The sequence below is a fragment of the Amia ocellicauda genome, chromosome 19, assembly GCF_036373705.1.
Source record: "Amia ocellicauda isolate fAmiCal2 chromosome 19, fAmiCal2.hap1, whole genome shotgun sequence".
Classification (NCBI taxonomy): domain Eukaryota; kingdom Metazoa; phylum Chordata; class Actinopteri; order Amiiformes; family Amiidae; genus Amia; species Amia ocellicauda.
The window spans coordinates 10,813,313-10,831,776 of NC_089868.1; the positions used below are offsets into that span (position 1 = coordinate 10,813,313).

The 18,464-nt window shown below is 36.0% G+C and overlaps 1 protein-coding gene across 16 annotated transcripts in view; it reads left to right on the plus strand.

Moving 5' to 3' along the window:
• Positions 1-18,464, plus strand: part of adgrl2a (adhesion G protein-coupled receptor L2a) — a 216,985-nt gene that overhangs the window by 121,325 nt on the left and 77,196 nt on the right. For 14 of the 16 annotated variants that reach the window (XM_066692187.1, XM_066692188.1, XM_066692185.1 and 11 more), the window contains one exon: positions 3,753-3,927. In XM_066692187.1, the coding sequence (XP_066548284.1) occupies positions 3,825-3,927 (103 nt within the window). In that variant the 5' untranslated portion in view covers positions 3,753-3,824. Of the gene's footprint in view, positions 1-3,328; positions 3,568-3,752; positions 3,928-18,464 lie in introns of those variants that run through there. The other 2 variants (XM_066692186.1, XM_066692189.1) reach the window with 2 other exon arrangements.

An 18,464-nucleotide genomic window follows, 5' to 3' on the forward strand; every position in this document is an offset into this window, starting at 1 on the left:
ACTGAAAATGAATTCTCTCCTCGCTGCTTGCAAAATTTTATACCTCCGAAAAAATCCAAGGAAATGACATAACATCCTGAAGGAAAATGGATCTTCTGAAAGCCTTGTCAGGGTTGTCATTGCTGTATACAGCATGCCTGGGTTGTAGATGCAGGGGCCTGGAAGGTTTGATAGAAGAGTGACGGTGTATCCGGGGAAAGTCATGCTGAGATTATTGGAGAAGGGGAAGCTTTCCCTTTCTATTATGTGGATAACCCGTCAGTTGTCGGTATATACCTCAGAGTCAGAACCGTTCGATGTCCTTTGGAATGCAAGTGTCAGAAGCGCATCGCAATGTGTATTTTAACTTCTGCGTGCTTTTGTTTTGTGTGTATTATGGAAATTGTTTCTCTATTGCTGTTTTTTTGTTGTCTTTCCATTCAAATTTTTGCATTCCTTTTTTTCCCCTCCCTCTCTGACATGGTCTTTAAAAAATTAAGATTCCGACTCTTTCTTTTTGTCTGTTAAAAGCTTTAGGGCTAATTCAGAGGTCAAGCAAGTCTCACTGGCTGTCAATCTTCTATAGTCACCCCCCACCCCTTCTCTTTTCAGCTCCTTCCTCTTGTCTCCTTCCTATTCATCCAATCCTCCCCCTGTAGAATTGCCAGCTCTTCTTCCATTCTTTCGCTGGCCTCTCACCAGCCTGAGAAGTACAAGCGCAAGGTTTGTGAAAAGCTGCCTGTTTGCTTTACATACTTTCAAAAGAGCCTCCTACTTTCACAGAACTGTGCTCTATTTTGTCAGTTTCTGTCCTTACATCTTCAGCACTTCCATTTCTGTAGACTCTAGCTTTTGGTCTTTCGAAACAACCAGGGTAATAACAGACATCAATTTTGTTAATTGATTTTCCCACCATTGATAATAAATCCAACCTGCCCTCCCCCACCCCCCTTTTTTTCCACCAAAAAGCTTAAGTATCAAGTATGCATACACTTTAACCCTTCAGATTCCAAAGCCCCTGTGGCTGCCCATCTTTCAGGGTCCTTGAACATCTGTCTGCACCCATATCTTATTCCCTGAAAACAATGTTGTGACTGTTGACATTCAGCAATCTGTGCTAGACATTTATAGACCTCAGGCACGAGGGATATTTCTCATAAAACAGTACACGGGTGTCTGCAGGCTTGCGAGAATGACAAGGGTTAAGAATACCTTGAAAACCCCCTTTGAATGATAAACATTCATGTTTTCTTTTATTTCTTTTATTGTTCACCCAGCATTAAAATTGAAAATATATGTGCAGGTAACAATTTTTTTGCATCTATCAGCACAGTTGAACGACACTTAAAAAAAAATGTTTGGCTAATGTGCTAATACCTTTATTTTAAGTCTAATCAAATCCAGTCAAAATCCATTAAAGAGAACAGTTTATATGATCATCAGTAGTTCCTTGCTGGCTTAAGAAAAAAAAAAAAGTATCCAACTGAGAAGGGAGACCTTACAATGTTTAATGAGGAGAATGGCAGAGTCAGACAGACTGCCTAAGTCTTCCCCTTTGGTGTCTAAAATGATCAGCATGTTAAACATTCTCAGTGTGATACAAAGATATTACAGCTTATAACTGTTATCATTGATTTGCAGAACACCCATCCATATGAACAGTTTTTTTTTTTTTTTTGAGCAACCAACAGTTTCCTAGATACAGCAGAATGTATCAATTGCTGCTGTAGGTATTTGTTCAGAGTTTGCGTACCAGAATGGAGGGGGTGCTGGGGCTACATTTAGTACTGCAGTGCTGATTGAAATTAAACCAAGGACTAATGTAGCCAGAAGTAATTGACCCACATAGTTTTGAGGAGCTAAGAAGGTCAACGAGAACGGGAAGTTAGAATCTGGTGAAAGGGGGGAAAAAAAACATAGTCCGTAAACATATACGTTTCCTACTTCTCTATCTTTTTGTATTTTTTCTTACATTTGAAACAATATATACTTTGATATTTTGATAGGAGCATGACAGATACCAAAGGATTTAGATAAAATTGTGTCCATAAAATATAAGTTAAATCTGTAGAGGTTGTGGTTCCAGCTGTAAGTGAATAAAACAACATTTCAGAATACAATCCAGCTTGCTAAGCGATTCGTAGCTGAGAGTACATTTTGTAATTGTGTTTTCATAATCCATTTGTCTCATTTGTTTTCGTCTCTGTTTTGTACATGAATGCATCTTGCGACTTGAACCTTAAGCTGAGGCTAAGATTAAGGTAATCAAATATGGGGAATGTGTTTGCAGTCTCCATTTTGGTGTTTGGGTTCACGATTGCATGCAATTTGTGCTGTCTGAAGACAAGGAAATGATTATGTATTATAAAACGAAGTGCCCTTGGTCAAATCCCATTCTCATTTTACTTTATCCCTGTTAACCTCTGTTTTCAACTACCTCTAAGATGAGTAGTCTCCAGTGAGGCGTTATTTCATTCCAAATTAGTTTATTGCAGCGACACTTAATTGCAAACTTTGTCTTCTAATATACAGTGCCCGTATGTTTGCTGAAAGTGGTTATTGTTTAGCTAGATATATCTTCCTGCATTGAAGCAGAGAAAACAATATAAGAAGTGCTCTTATTCACAGATTATGTTCATTATAAAATAATCAGTAGATTATAGAAGTGGAGCACTTGAGTAGAGAAGCCGAAATATAACGAAAACGCAGTGCCACCTTTTCTTTTTTGGCTACATCAAAGTCTGAGATTAATTTTCTTTTATTCAATTGCTTTTGCAAAAAAGAGAAAGAATAGCATATTTTTTCTTAAAAGTCACAGAGACACACAAGGAAATCAAGGAGGGTTGTAGTAGAGTAAACTGTCTGGCTGAAGAAGTACTTCATTTAGATTCTATGACATGCCATTATTTTCTGCGCACATCCCACATTAAGAAAAAAACCTGTGACAGTCGCACAATGAACATATAATTGTTGAGTGTTTGAAAATATGTCTTGGCTGATTCTTGCGCTGAATTAAGAAGGAAATGTCCTGTGTGGGGTGTTGCCAGAGTAACTCTTTTCTGCCATGCGAATGTGATAATGGCTTAACTTTGGGAAGTGTGGGTGCAGAGTGAGACAATGTAAACAGTTGGAAGAAGCAGGGCAGTTGAGACGGTGTGAAATGCATGCCTTAGCACACCAGTAGGAATCAGATTTCAACCATAGCTTCCTCGTCCGTGTGTGCTCTGCATTCACTCTGACGGCACCACAAGGAAATGAAGACAGCCAATCGATGCTCTTATGGACCGAGAGAGCATTGGGCCTTATTTCTGTGATAGGGAGGGGGCGGGAGCTCATTCTTTTTAAGAAGTTTATGCTGCTCAGTCATTTGCTTGTTTGTTTTTGTGATGTGAACATCTTTGTCAGAATTGCTGCCTCAATTATATGGTCTGTGGGACAGGACTTTCAGCATTAGGAGGTGTGTGCACCAAACTGAGACTCATGGTTGGCAAGCGCTTGGCTTCCATTACTGGATACCCTTCTAACCATCCCTGTGACTTTTTGCAGATTCTAAGTGTTTTCGGGTATTTAGTGTGTGAACCAGGACATGTAAGCATCTGTTTCTCTTGAAAAGAAAGATTAAGGATTCTTTAAATCAGGATTCTTACAGGACTCTGTAAAACAGGAACAACCACCAAAGCCTGTTTGAAATCAGTGTTTCGCTGGACATTGGACTAGAGGAGGAAGAAATGATTTAAGCCTGTTTCTGACCAAAACTATTGATTGCTTTTCAGACGAGAAGATCAATGATGAAGATCATTAAAATCAGCAAGGCTGGACTTTTATAACTACAATCATTACCAAGCATGTGGAAACCATCCCAGGGAAGCACAATGGCATGCTCTGTTTGGAAACTACCGACTTTCTGGTGGCTGATTTTTGCAGTGGCTCATTTGCAGTGTTCAGAAGGTAAGTTATTTTTTATTATAATAATAATTATTCTTATTATCATTAAAAATAATACTCTGTACCGTATGCACTTGAAATCTTACTACTTAATGCATAAGTTAATATAAATATATATGAATATTAAATAAATTATATATAAATATATATATGAATATTAAATAAATTATATATAAATATTTGTTTGTATTGTTGTTATGTCTTTTCCAAATTCTTGACTGCTTATTAATTCTTAATACATTCTTCTCAGTTATTTATATAGTTGTTATCATAAGAATCCCTTAAAATAAGTATTAAAACTGCCTTCAATTCTATATTTATATATTGAGAATTATGTTTTTTGTGATTTGTATAAAAATAATTACATTGAGGAGAAATAAATAGCACTGATATACAGTCACTGCTGTTAAAATATGAAGAAGAAAGAAACAAAAAAAGGCCAGAGTTTTTTTTGTATCTGTACAGAAAACAAAGCTAGAGATAAACAAGGATTTGTCCTTGTGGGATTCTTTCTCTGAGGGATTTTAGCTTTGCCCAAGCAGCTTTTACGATCTCATACATTTCTCATGGAAGAGGGTGTAGCATAGAAGACTGTCGCCTCTAAGGACTTAACTAATCTTATGTGGTTTCATTAGATGGTAAATTGTGATTCGTCAGAGATTTTATGCTTATGAACATGCCTTGCCCCTGGTGGCCTCCGATGTAGATCATTCTTTAGTTTTGCAGTTGAGTAGAAAAGCATAAAAGGTGCAGTTACATCCTAGAAAATCCAAAGCTGCAACTTTGTAATTATAATTTGGTTATCTTTCATTTCCATAGTTTAATGTGTCTTTTAATTACAAATATAGACATAACACACATTTGGTTACGTTACCAGCACACTATTTTAAAAAGATCCCTGGATATGCATAAGTCTGTTTAATGATAGTACCACCGTGCTGTAGATTATCAGACTTTCTGTTAAATATCATACTCAAGTTGGATGCAGTCTAAGGGTACAGTGCTGTATGTGATTTATATTGAAGAGTGACACATTGTGGTGTGTTATTCACTTTGTTGTTTGTTTGGTTTTTTTACATATATTTTATCTTTTTTTTTTTATATATTACCCTATTGAATTTTCATAAAAAATATTGAAAATATCATTAAACACCCAGGTGTCTTCTTGGGTTAGTGGCAGGGAACTGCACATAAGCCAGCTCTGCCTACTTCCCCCTATGCATTTTAATCTACATTCACAAAGGCAGAAATAGAATGATAATTAAAGTATTGATTGAATGGAAGTGGCATAGAATTTTCAACACTGCCGATATTAAATCTTCAGGATATCTGAGGTCCATTAAAATCATTGCTATGCTGCAAAATGAGTTCCTTATTGATAAAGCCTTATGCCTTACCAGATTTAGCACATGTGTGTTTATACCACTTAGTGTATGGGTTTCAACTTTTTTTTAATATTTTCAACAAAATTACATTCTTTCCTCCGTACTAGAACCAGAAAGTAAAAGCAGTCAAAAAAACAACTATACAATGATAATGTTTAATGTTGCAAATCAAGTATCAAGCTGCAAGGTTATCAGATACAAGTCTGTCACCCAGCTTATCAATTCAAGCTCTTCTTTAAAACAAATATCTACATTTCCCGTATTTACAGTGTAACAATCAATATTGCAACACTATCATACATTGCTAAATTAGGGAGTTTAGAGTTGCTATCGTCTCTATTGTGATTGGCATCCCTTAGACCCTCTGCCTTTTAGATAGCAGTCATTCAGCAACATGGCTTGTTTATTTGATTTGTATCTCAATAAGCAGAAGCAGTTAGCTACATTAACACAGCTTTCTGTTGTTTTTTGTTTTAAACAACACAAAAGAAAAGACGCACAATTAATGTTCGAATTGATTCACCTGTCACCACATTCTGAAAGCTGTCATGTACATCTTACTACTTCCATGTCCTGTGTTATTTCAGTCAGTGAACCAGGCAGCTAATAACGCCACAACTACATTAAAATAATATCCCAAAATAAACATGCCTCATTTAACAGCATCCTGTTTGTAATAACTTTTTGATGCATTTTTAAATTGAATTAAAAAGGTTACTGGCATGCTTAAAAAGGGCTGGAGTTTAGCTTTTGTTGAAGCTTGGCTTTAGATGCCAGATGAAATTGGATTGCTTCAGGCTTTTTCCTTCCCCACTTTGCCTAGCAACTTTGCATTCCCTCTCTTGTCTCTGTTACCTTGTGGTCAAGAGGATACAATTAGAATGTGTGCAGTTTTTAGATAGCAGGGTGAGATAAAATGTGCTTTTTGTTTCTTCACCGCGTGTTTTCAGTCTTAAGATAAGATGGCATGCAGAAACGTATCAGAGCACTGGCTGCTATAAAGGAATATTTGCCGTTGCTGTGTTTATTTAATGCTGTTCTGGACTTCTGAGGAAACAAGCCATAATGAGGCTGGTGACAGCTCCGCAAATAACAGCCACCATTTCACCTTTTTTGTTAAATACATTAAAATAATGTATTTGCAGCATTTGCAGATGGATAGTTTTCCTACAGTGGCTACCTTTCTGTTTAAATGTGTCACGACTGCAATATCCCTCGTTGAAAAAAAGGTTTGTGGTCATGTGCACATATATGTGATAGTAACATAGAAAATAATTGAAGGATTAGCACTGTTCATCAACTATTTCTCAAATGTTCATATGTGTGGTAGTCCTTGGCAGGCATCTGTCAGCAGTAGCAACAAAATAACAATCCCCCAGCAGGTTCACCACAAACTGTGTTGAAAGACCTTCCTTTACATAAAAGCAGAGAGACAGAATTAGAGAATCTTCTCAGCTTGGTGTCAGAGCTAAGATTGGCAAGGTTGTGTACATTTCCAAAGCTGGGCTCTGAACTCCTTTTTATTCTTTCTAAAGTTCTCTACATTTCTTTTTTCTAAACTACCAGCATTTGGCTCTTGTGTGGATTGTATCTATCAAACCTCAATATGATTGCTTGAAAGAGTCCTGTCAGGAGACAGAGGAGTGACAGGCGTGCCTTGCTTGTATTATTCAGAAAAACACATTTAATTAAAGGATTTATGTTTATGAGAGATTTTTTCCCCCATCTTCCATCACTAAATAGTGTATTTTGTTTTTCATACAAACAAATGTATCTTGTTGTTTAAAATCTGGTCTTCAAAATAGGTTATTTTAGATGTTCAAAGACAAGGTTTCAGTTACACCAGATTAGGCAGTCACCTTGTGAATGGAATTCGTATTCCTTTCAACGGTGAAACACGTGTGGGCAAGTCTTTATTGGAGCCGGATCCGTACAGCTCTCTGCTTCAAATCCTAGTGCATTTTCAGTTTAGAAAAGCAAGAGAGCTTATAAGTGTTTCCTATATTGTAATACACAAAATGCAACACATACAGCTAAAAATATCTAAGTCATAGACGTATAATACATTAACCAGTGAAAGAAATGGTCCCTTGTTTTCATAGTATGATACAGGAGTTTACATAGCAGAGGAAACAATGTAAAAAATACAATAAATTGTGTATAACAACACAGCAAGGAATGGGATAGCGGAGGGCAGTCCTACAGGCAGTAAGTGTGATACAGGAACAGATTTTTAACATTAATGAAATGTAGTCAGAACCAGTGAGTTCTGTGAAAATGCCCAGAGGTATTGAGGATACTGTATTGTTATACTAGAGCAGATCCTGTACTTACAGACTTTCTGGTTACTCAGGGTTTATTTTTTGAATATGTGTGGGTCTGTATAATCAGTTTAAGGCGTTGTAATCAAGCTTTGTAATGGTGGGTCGCCCACTATTCACACTAGGGGCTTTTTCAGCTAATAACCTGTATTTTGGTAACCAGAAATGATAAGTTAAGTTCAAGCATCTAAAGCTGTTTTTCCTCTGTAACGGGTACCCAAACTGTGCCATTATATACTATGTGTCTTGTGAAAACAAGAAAACAACACCACCCCCTCTAGCAGCACTGATCTTAAATCGTACGTGCTACAGTTACTTTGATTTCTTTCCAAACTTACTGCGACGGGGTTACATTGCAAATCCATGTAACTGAATTTGTATCTATTACAAATAAATACATTTAAAAATTAGAATTAGAATATTTGTCACCAGAACAAATAACTCTACATTCCCACAGTTAAGTTGAAGATAAGACACACAAGTTGTCTCCTTTCAGATTTTCCTGGCACCAATTAAAAGCCTTGCACCAATGACTAATAAATAGGAAAAGGCAATCCTTTTGTTTCATGGCCCGCAGTTAACGGCTTCTGTTGGTTTCAACTTTCAGCTCCCTGTAACATTTGATGTCCTGGTATTCAGGGCAGACTGTAGAGTCTGACTTCCCATGGAGTGTTTTTTTTTTTCTTTTTTCTTTTTTTTGGACGGGAGGGGGGGATGCAAGTATCGTTCCAGTCTCTCATCAGCTGTCACTCACAAAGATGGGGAGATAAGGTGACAATGGCCTGAAAGCATTCAGTTTGTAAGGTGTGACTGTAGCCCAGGTCCCCACCCTGTTGAAGATTTATAATCCTCATTAGGAATTTAAAAAGGAAGGGGAGATTAGGGTGGATTAAATCTCATCACAGCTGCCTGGAGTTTTGTTTTGTCATGTAAGAATTGGGAGGACTGTGGTGTCTGAAGAGGTGTTCCCAGTGAAGCCCTGGCCTCCTTCTAAAGCAAATCCTCCTTAATAAAACAACAAAACAATACCAAATATTTCTAATTTAAAATAAAAAATATATTAAAACCCTCATGGAGAAAATCTACTTTAGTCTCAGGCAATTGATTCAAAAATAATTATTAAAAAATGTATGCCCAAAATTTGGCTTTTGAACATTATAATCTAAGTAATGGCTATACAGGGATTCTGTATGTTTGCATACTACTTTGATCTGATGCAGCACAGAAAGGTGGGAAGGCTTGGTGTTGGGGCTATTTAATTAAAATACTAATGGGTTTAAGACAAAAAAAAACTTTTCATGCATAATTTCTACCTCGAAAAATCATTTTAAACATCATTGTTTTCCACTATAACAAATACCAGGATATGATGTTATCTACAGCACATGTTTTATACACACACTGATTTCTGATACATTCCTGATCAAAACTGTGTTCATTGGTTAATAGGTAATAGAACACCTTTATTTTATTTCTATTTCGAACCATAAAATCAAATGCAAGTGTTCGGCAGTTTTGCATACCTACGCATTCTGTACTCAGTAGAGCTGAAGTGAATGTTTGTTCTTCAGTACATCTGCACAAAGAATCGTCTAGTACCCCTATCCTATCGATCTTGTACCCTATCCTTTTATGCTTTGTCTTGTTTTGTTGCTACTCTTACTCAATTACGTGGGTCTCTAACAAGGCTATCATGAATTATCAGCACAACAAAAGCAGATAACAGCTCGCGGCGCCGTCTGAATTGGAGGAAAAAAATGCAGTGATATGACTTATCTACCTTTTTGTGCAGTGAGCTCAGCAGACATAACCCTTGGAACCGAGATTATTATTATTTTTTTTCTCTCTTTTATGCTTTTGTTTTGGTTTCTATGTCCTTTACCACAATGAGGCCATGAGCCGTTTAGTGGATCTAAGAAAAATAAGAAATGCTGGCTGAATGTAATCTGGTCATGACAGAAATGTCCGGAATTAGGCCTAAATCATAAATGTGGGAATACTTGGGAAACAATCTTAATATGACCTTAGTAAATCTGAAGATTGTTAGATATAGTCCTTGAGCATATGCTTGCAATGCAGATTTTGATTTGTATTTATAATGAACTGTTTTCTTTTCTCAATTTTGTATTATAATTGATGCATATTGGCTAATGTTGTATTTAACTTAGAAATGACTTTATGCTGACTATGTTTCAAAAACTCCTTTAAGGCAAAAGTCATAAATCTGTTGTTTAGGGAATTACCAACTTTTTTCTGTCAGTGTTTTAGTTACACAGACCACGTTTATCAAGGCTAGAACTGAAAAGAGATGCGTGTCTCTGTGTTCAAGGAATCAAAGACTAGTGCTTATCTACATGGGGTGGTGGTAACGAAGCATAGGGGAGGTCTGTGTGGATTCTTATATATTTTTAGATTTTGAAGGAAGCCAGCAACGTGGGGAATTTTACCACTGAATTATACAGTTAGCAGCAAAGAAATCATCTGAAAATGTGTTATACATACATCAAACTCATTTAAAAAAAATAATCTTGTGGGTCCATATAGAATAGCTTTCTAAACAGGCTTAAGGTAGGTCAAATGGTAATCACGAAGGAGTTTTCTGTTTATGCTATAATATTGTGGAATTGGAAAGTTATTAGGAAGGAGAGTATTGGGATTGTAATTGTTGTAGAAATAATTTGACATGGCTGGTCTGATCTAGTACTAATTTTTTCTCAGAAAAACACAGCAGGCTTGACCCCAAACCACCTTGCTACTTACTAAATAAGTTAATTGCATCTGGTGAGGGGCAGATGACCATACACCAAATTTTTTTTTTACACCATATCCTGATAGGCAGAACTTTCCGCTCAATTATCACATCCACAGATCTCTTGATCACGAGATGGCTTAGTGTATGTGTTGAAATCGCCCACAATTGTGTTTGTGTGTATGTTACCCTCACCCGCAATTGTTTCATTCGGTGACATCCAGTACAGTTTGACAGTGAATGCCTTTCCCCGGTGTGGGAAACGATTCCCGACAACGGGAGACTGCAAGCACTTTTGTTCTGATTTGCCCTCGGGCTTTGTGAATGCGACAGTGGTAAAAACACGCCTTTGATGGTGTTACTTAATTTCTTTCACTGCAACCAGTTATGCTGAAGTAAAGGAATTTGCTGTGACATCATTGTGACTGGCTTAATTGTTAATGCAAAACAGAGTCTATAGCCTCCAATGCAAATATTTGTCTTTATTGTCTTTATTTGTTCAAAAATAATAATAAATGGTACCTTTAAGTAAAATTGTGAAACCATGTGTGTAACAAATACAGTTCAGACTAATCTTGAAACACATAAAAAGCTTGAGTAACCAATACAGATATGTTTCCTGCATTACTCTGCCACGTTAAATCAGATGACATCTGTCTTTCACATCAGAAAGTACGCTTTGTTAAAGCAGAAACAGTCTGTTACACATAAACTGCACAGATAATGCATCTTTCATCTGTAAAAGGAAATGATAGACAAAAAATGTATTTCTTTGATTATTTTGTTTGTCATACTAGGAATACCTAGTGAATATTTTGAAGCATCATTGACAATGATGAATTGAATTTAAGTTTGAGAGACAGAGAGAGGAGGAACGCCATCTTAATTCTTTAAAAAAGCTTCCGTTTAAATTGATACTTTATTACATGATGTCTGTACTTTGCTATTAATCTTAAATGCCATAACTTAACTTGGGGAAATATAACTCAAGAATACCTTTTCAGATTTTTTGATACACTCAGATGTATTTGGTTTGTATTTATGCACGGTAGTTAAATAAATCCTTCATATAGAATCGGCATCAATCAGCAATCAATTTATTAAGAAAACTAACAATTGTAGGTAAAAGGTATTTGATCTGATTGTGCAAATTTAATTAAACTTAAACCCAGGTTATTATCTAGTAACACACAGAGTCATCAGATGTAAATTCAAGTTTGATAAGAACATATTTATTTCCTGGTACCTATGAAGACGGAAACCACATAGTTATATCATGGCAAACTTTTTGAAATAATGGCGTTTTCTTTTTCTTTTTGAATGCCTTCATAATTTTAAAGTCTGAAGATGGACTTGAAGTTAATTGAATCATTTTTTTTATACATACATTTATACATTATAATCGGTTTACAAGGACATTACTTTTTCCAGACTGCCACACAGATACATCAGTTTGTGAAACTTAATAGAAACGAGACAGAGCCCAATCTATTAATGCATTCTCAGTAATGCTTGCAATTTTTGCTTCTGGGGAGGAAGAAAAAATGAATGCATTGTTTAATATACAGTATATGTAATAACAATAGACATAAATGGGATACTAACAGTTGCATCATTCTAAGGATCAGTTGTTCTTTCAAAGAGAAATGATGGGAATTGCACCTTGGTGAAATCAGCCCTGTTAGTTCCCTTTTGCTTATATCTTGTCTTTAGAAGTCATATGTTTTGAAGATGGTCTTGTAAATTAACTACAGTGAGAAAATCATCATAAAACATCCCAGGATTAAGAGGAGCTGAAGGGACACCGGGAGCTCAGCTGTGTTGCCGGTGATTTATTTGATCATTTGAACCTGATTCTATACTCTCTGACATGTTGCACCATGGAGCAAACCTTCCCTGTAATTGCCTTTGTAAATATAGCTTTGTTTACCTACTCAGCGCCTCTATAAACCTGAAGCTCTGACAATTTTAATTTAATTTACCAAACTGTCCTTAACTCAGTTAGCTTATATATGTATGTATATGTGTATGTATGTAATGTAATATAATCCCCAAATCTCTTATGTTCCCTGAGGATAGCATGCTTATGTTGCACATGTTGTCTACATGATATTTCCGTCATACATGCAGATGATGATTACCTCAGCCCATGACTCAATGCTTGACATTGGGTGAGTCATTTGACCTCCCCGTGCCTCAATCTGTCAGGGACTTGAATAGACACAGGGGCCCAGGCACTCTTCTGGACGATCCTGAGTAAATAATTTCTAAGCAAACAATCATTAAGTAGTATATGCCTAATATCCCCAGTAGAGTGGCAGTCGTGATCAATATCATACCATGAAAGCCTTTAGAAACATGGTTTTGTAATATAAATCTTCTAAGGACCTTTTCAGTATTGATTACTCACAGCTGTGACAAGAAGCCTAGTGATGGGTTGTCTGAGTTCCTCATTACCAAATACTAACCAAATGTACATTTAAGTTGAAAAGCAAACATTTTAGGCATTATTTTGTACATCACATAACAATAAACTAATGAAAAAAAAGTTTTGAATGATTAAGTAAAGGTAAAATAACCATTTTAAAACAATCTACTCTTGTTTATACTGACTGCCATTTTCTTTTATAATGAAAGCCTGGATTTCATTGCTAGTAATCTTCCAGAGAGGAAGAGTGCTTCAGTGTGGCTTTCATAGGGCGAGAGATCGCTTATTAAGTAATAGATAAACAACACAGTCTGCTTTCTAATCCCTTTGCCTACTCATAAAAATCACAGCTTCTGCTTCTTGCCTACAGTGTAGGGTCAATGATTCCCACTACTGAAGCCTGTAACCCAAACTAGCGTGCAAGACTGTGAACGTTTTGTAAAGGCCTTTATTAGAGAAACTTGTCTTTTCTCTAAAAACAGGACCGCATATTGAGATTCTGAGACTTTTTTTTTTTTTTTGCACTCATTGATTGACAGAAAAATTCGTCACCAGTTAATTTGTTATCATTTAAAGTCAAAAGTTGATTCTTCTGGATGTCCTGTTCTCTCGGCTGTGAGATTTTCACTTCGGTGTTCAGAGGTATATCAATTAAAAATTAAGTTAATCTACAGTAAGATACTTGGGTAGCAAGAACAAGAGTATTGTCCTGAGAATTCTTATAATATAATTTATTTCATTTCATCATCCTTTTCACATCCAGACAGACACTATAATCCTGAGCCTGGTTTATTATAGCTCTTTAAAACTTATGAACTTCTGTTCTGCTGTATAACGCCTCACTGTCTGAGTATGTATTTTATTTCTTTATGAACAGACAATGACGCAGACCCACCTGCCAATTGCATGCTCCAGTTCCTATACTTGATGGCAGAGGATTCATCTTTGTACCTAATGCAAAATATATTGAATCATATATTACTAATGAGAAAATAAACTTTTATCACCCCAATTGTATAAGAAAAAATATAAAGAGAAAAAATTGTAGGTTAAACTAAAATACTTTGACTTCAACCAATTTTTTTTTTCTCCAAATGCAGATTCAATAATGTAGTACCTGATCACATTAATTTTGTTATTGGCATTTAAATACACCAATTACATAAATTGAGTAACACCTAAATGTGGATTAGCAGGTGAAAATCACAACTAAAGCCTTTAGACACTCTCAGTTATGTACATAACTCCTTTAGGGGTGTGATTATCACACATTATAGTGTTTAAGTTTCTGGTTGTGAGTTGCATGGAGGATTGACTAATGTATAATAACTGAGGAATTATATTTGATATGTTAGCACTGCCTGGTCAAAGACAGATTGCAGGAGAGTTTAACGTCCCAAGCCAACTGCCAATTGACTTAATGAAGTCAAAGTCATTGATTCAATAGCTTGTACTGGCTGAAGAAAGCACAAACATGTTTGTAGGCAAAGCAGCTTTTATGGTGTGTTTAGTGTCAACTGTAGCCTGATCATGAAAGGATATTTGAACCATTGTAATGGGGAATATATGTGATGTATTTCTTTCACAGAGACTTTACTTTTTAGCTTGTAGTTTAGTAACTAGTCTGTTTTATACTGAGAATATTTATTGAACCATTTATTTCACACCACTGGCTTCCATTTCACAGCCAGGCAGACTTTATGTAACACATTGAAGCTAGTTTATGAATAACTCTATCAAACCTCCCTTAATGTTTTGGCATCTGTATACCATCTCACTTTATCAGATTGTTTGTTGTAAGCCGCCTTTATCCAAGCTGTCACTAAACCTATGTGCGACCTACCTTTTGTCTTGTTATGAACACCTGCTTGTCAAAACTGCAGGAAAACACAGTCCTACTCACCATCGGCTTTTAGATCAACAATTAAACATATTATTCAATACTTCTATTTTGTTTTCATGGAGTTTATAAATGAAATGCTTTGGGATGTTTGCAGTCATGAATGATACCATGTGATATAAAATTATTTCTGCTGCTCAGCCTCGGCACATATTTAAGAGGGTGTTCTGGTTGCCATGATGAGTCTCACAGTGTATTTTCGTTCCTAGAGTCTCATAGTGTCTTTTAAGGTGCTTTCAGCTTGGGAACTTGTGGTTTGCATTATTATTATTATTATTATTATTATTATTATTATTATTATTATTATTACTAGACATAGCTGAAGGATTGTGTGCAGAGAAAGTGTTTTGCTGAGGTTAGTGGATATTCTTCAATTACATTAAATTAAATTAACTATTATAAAATACATTTTTCAACACTATATTGGTTGTTTCTATTTGATTTAGACTGAAAGCAAAGAAACCTATGGTAGTGGCATATAATTTAAATTAATACAATTTGATATAATTACATTTGATACAGTGGCAAAGAAATGGTTACAATGGATGTAAAACAGCAGACATAAAATAGCATCTTTCGACAGTTACAGTATTGTATTTGAACTGCAGGGGGAAAAGCAAAAAATGTTGGCGTGTTTATTAATCTGGTAACAGTGCTCAAGTCTCTCTGTATCCAAGATCAAAGGGCAACTTGGCATTTCAAATATCAATGGACAATGAAATCTGTCAGTTCTTTAAAGAAGCATCATCTGCTCCTTGTTGAAAGCATCTTTCAATTCTGTTTATTCTGGAGAGGTTTGGTTTAGGTGGTAAATTAAATTCAATCACAATCTCTCTTTTTCGGCTATTTTGTCTGTTTGCCTAGAGTACTGTATTGTGTATTGTTTAGATACTTAGTTGGTTCAAGCTTTTAATTTAGTGTCCGAAGATCATTAAAATATTTGTCATCATTAAATATGTAACGTCTAAACCAAAAATAACTATTTTGTGGTATATTATTTTGATCTGACATTGACTGGATTGAATAGAAAAGTTTTGAAAAGTTTTTTTTACAGTAATTGGGATTTGGTGAGGGATCAAAGCACACTCTTCAATTACTATTGTAAGCAAGAAAGAAAATATTAATTTTATTATCTAAAAATATAGAAATCCTGTTCATGCAACTAATGATAATAATCCTCATCATCGTAATAAATGTTGTCTTCTTTTGATACATTCATAATTCAGACGGAATTTGCATGGGCTTTAGAGAGAGAATTGCAATTGCGCCAAAGGCAGGGGTGCAGCCCTGCATATGCTGCCGAGGCCCAGAGCCCACATCTCTTTGCCTTTCCAAGGGAATCATAGCCAATTTACAGTAGAAGTGGGGAAACTCTGAAAGTGCCTCCGCAGAGAAAAACGGCGGGTGGTGACTTTCACAGAATGTGCCTCTGGAAGTCGAGGTCAACAGCATTGTGACACTAACCTATCACCCTAACCAGGACATTGTCTAATGTGGTTTAAAGCTTTATTCTGTGTAAAATTACATAAATAAAGCATTCAGTGTGTGCAGCAGTGCCATCAAGCATGAATACCCTGTTGGTCTGGGAATTAAATGCCAATCGTGGGTCAGATGCAACAAAGGCTGAATAACACTCCGCAAATGTATACATATTAGGTAGGGGAACATTGCTCCTGATGCAGAAGGAATTGAATAAGTGCCTTGCGAAGTCTAGATGGGGCATAAAGACTACTTTTGTTTGCCTGAACTACCATCATTGACCCATGCAGAATATTCCATTATTGAATGAATTGTACAATGGTTTACTGGGGGCAAAAAGGAAGTCTTCTGTTTCCAAGGTCTCCAGATCTGTTTTATCACCCGGCTCCCTCCACACTGACTGCTGTGCCAGATCTTTGAGGCACAGGGGTCGCAAAACAGCAAGGTCAGCATCTAAGTCAATCAGAAGACAGAAAGCAGCTTTTGTAGATACGGTGTATTGCTTTATTTATTTTTTGTTCACACAAGAAAAAGAAAAGAAAGGGAAATACATACCCCTGAAATATACTTCACTATAGTATGGTGTGCAAGCATATAAACATCAACAGTATATTGTATTGTGCTTACGTGCTGCGCTCCAATTGAACATTTAAATGAGTCTCAATTACTGCAAAGCTAACAAGTTGAACTAGTTACATTTACTTGAAATTTTACAGTGGATTGCTATATCCTAAATTCCCTTCCGTAATATTTATTCTGAATGAAAGAACAACTAAAAGTACTTTCCCTCAACAATGTGGAATTTCTACACAGCAGGGAAACATTGTCTCTTCAGTCAGAAGGACTTCATGTTTCAAGGCCTAAAAAAATAACCATTTACGGACATCTTAAGCAAAATGCTAGCATTACTGGCCAACTCTCAATTTACAGCATATCGATTTACCGGAATCAATACTTTCTTATTGACTGTCTGTCTGTGACTGACAGTATTGTGGAGAGGTTTGATTTTAATATAAGGACATTGATACCTATTGTAGGTTAAAAATAATAAATAAATCAGATGAAAGAGTATACTCAAGTGGATAGGGGATAATAGGAAGGAATATCCCCCGAAATAGGCACCCACCTAGCACATATTTGAGTCTTTCAAAATACATAAGCAATTATATTTTAAATCTGTGATCTAAACATCAAAGGCAGGTTCTCTTTTTTTCTTTTTATTCCAAGGCATGCCTTAACCTTTTTTCCACCACAACCATAGCACTAATAACAGTAGAAGCAGGGCTTGAATACTGCTTAATATACTGCAGTTTTCTTGTTATTATAAAAACAATCCCTATTTCAGATGCAATGAAAGCAAGGACGATTGGCTAGCCATATTCTACTGTTGTTGGGTTATAATCCTTCTGGAAAAGTCTAGAATTAGCTCAGTCTAGATATTTGTCCACCTTAATTACCTGCTATAAAAGATAACACCTTTAAATATACACACTTGTAGGCCTTTAGCTTAAAAAGCCATCATTTGAAAATGGCACACTTTTGTAACCCAAGAAGTGTAATTAGAAAAAATGGATATCATCTGAGCCCCGGTCACTAGCAATTAATGATCTCCTTTTAAAGCTCTAATGAAAGTTTTCTTTTTATAGTCCTATAATGTATGTGCCTTTTATGCTCGTACAGCACAATTCTTAGTTAGACATCTTCTATTTTCTACTTCATTATCCGGAAAAGATGTCATCTCTTCTTGCAAGTACATCTCTGTGATTAATTGGTGTGTTAAATTGAAGGTACATCCTGCATTGAAGAGGGTAATTTGGCTCTGATGAGCTGGGAACCTGGTGATGTCATTCAGGGGCCAGCCATGGGGCTCCGAGGACCGTACCTGAGCTGAACTGGGACTCCTGCCTGTTTTTTAATGAGCAATAAGAGTGAGATCTTTTGGGATGCCTGCCCCTGAAACATAATCAAACATATATTTGTCAGCATCACTTATTGGAGAGAAAAACAGTTTCCAAAACCTTTTTTAAAATAATCATATCATTATAATTAATACAATAAATACAAGAGTTTTTAGTGTTGCTGTTCCTGACAATGATGTTTAAGTAGCGAATAATGACAGTGAAAGTGCTTTTGTTGTTATGAACATAATCTTTCATGGATAGACTGCACAAGATACTCTCACATTTTACTCCATTTGTCAGCATAGCTGTCTTTTCTTATGTCATCTATTGTTAGCTAAGCTCAATTAAAAAAATATAAATAATACCGGCATGAACCC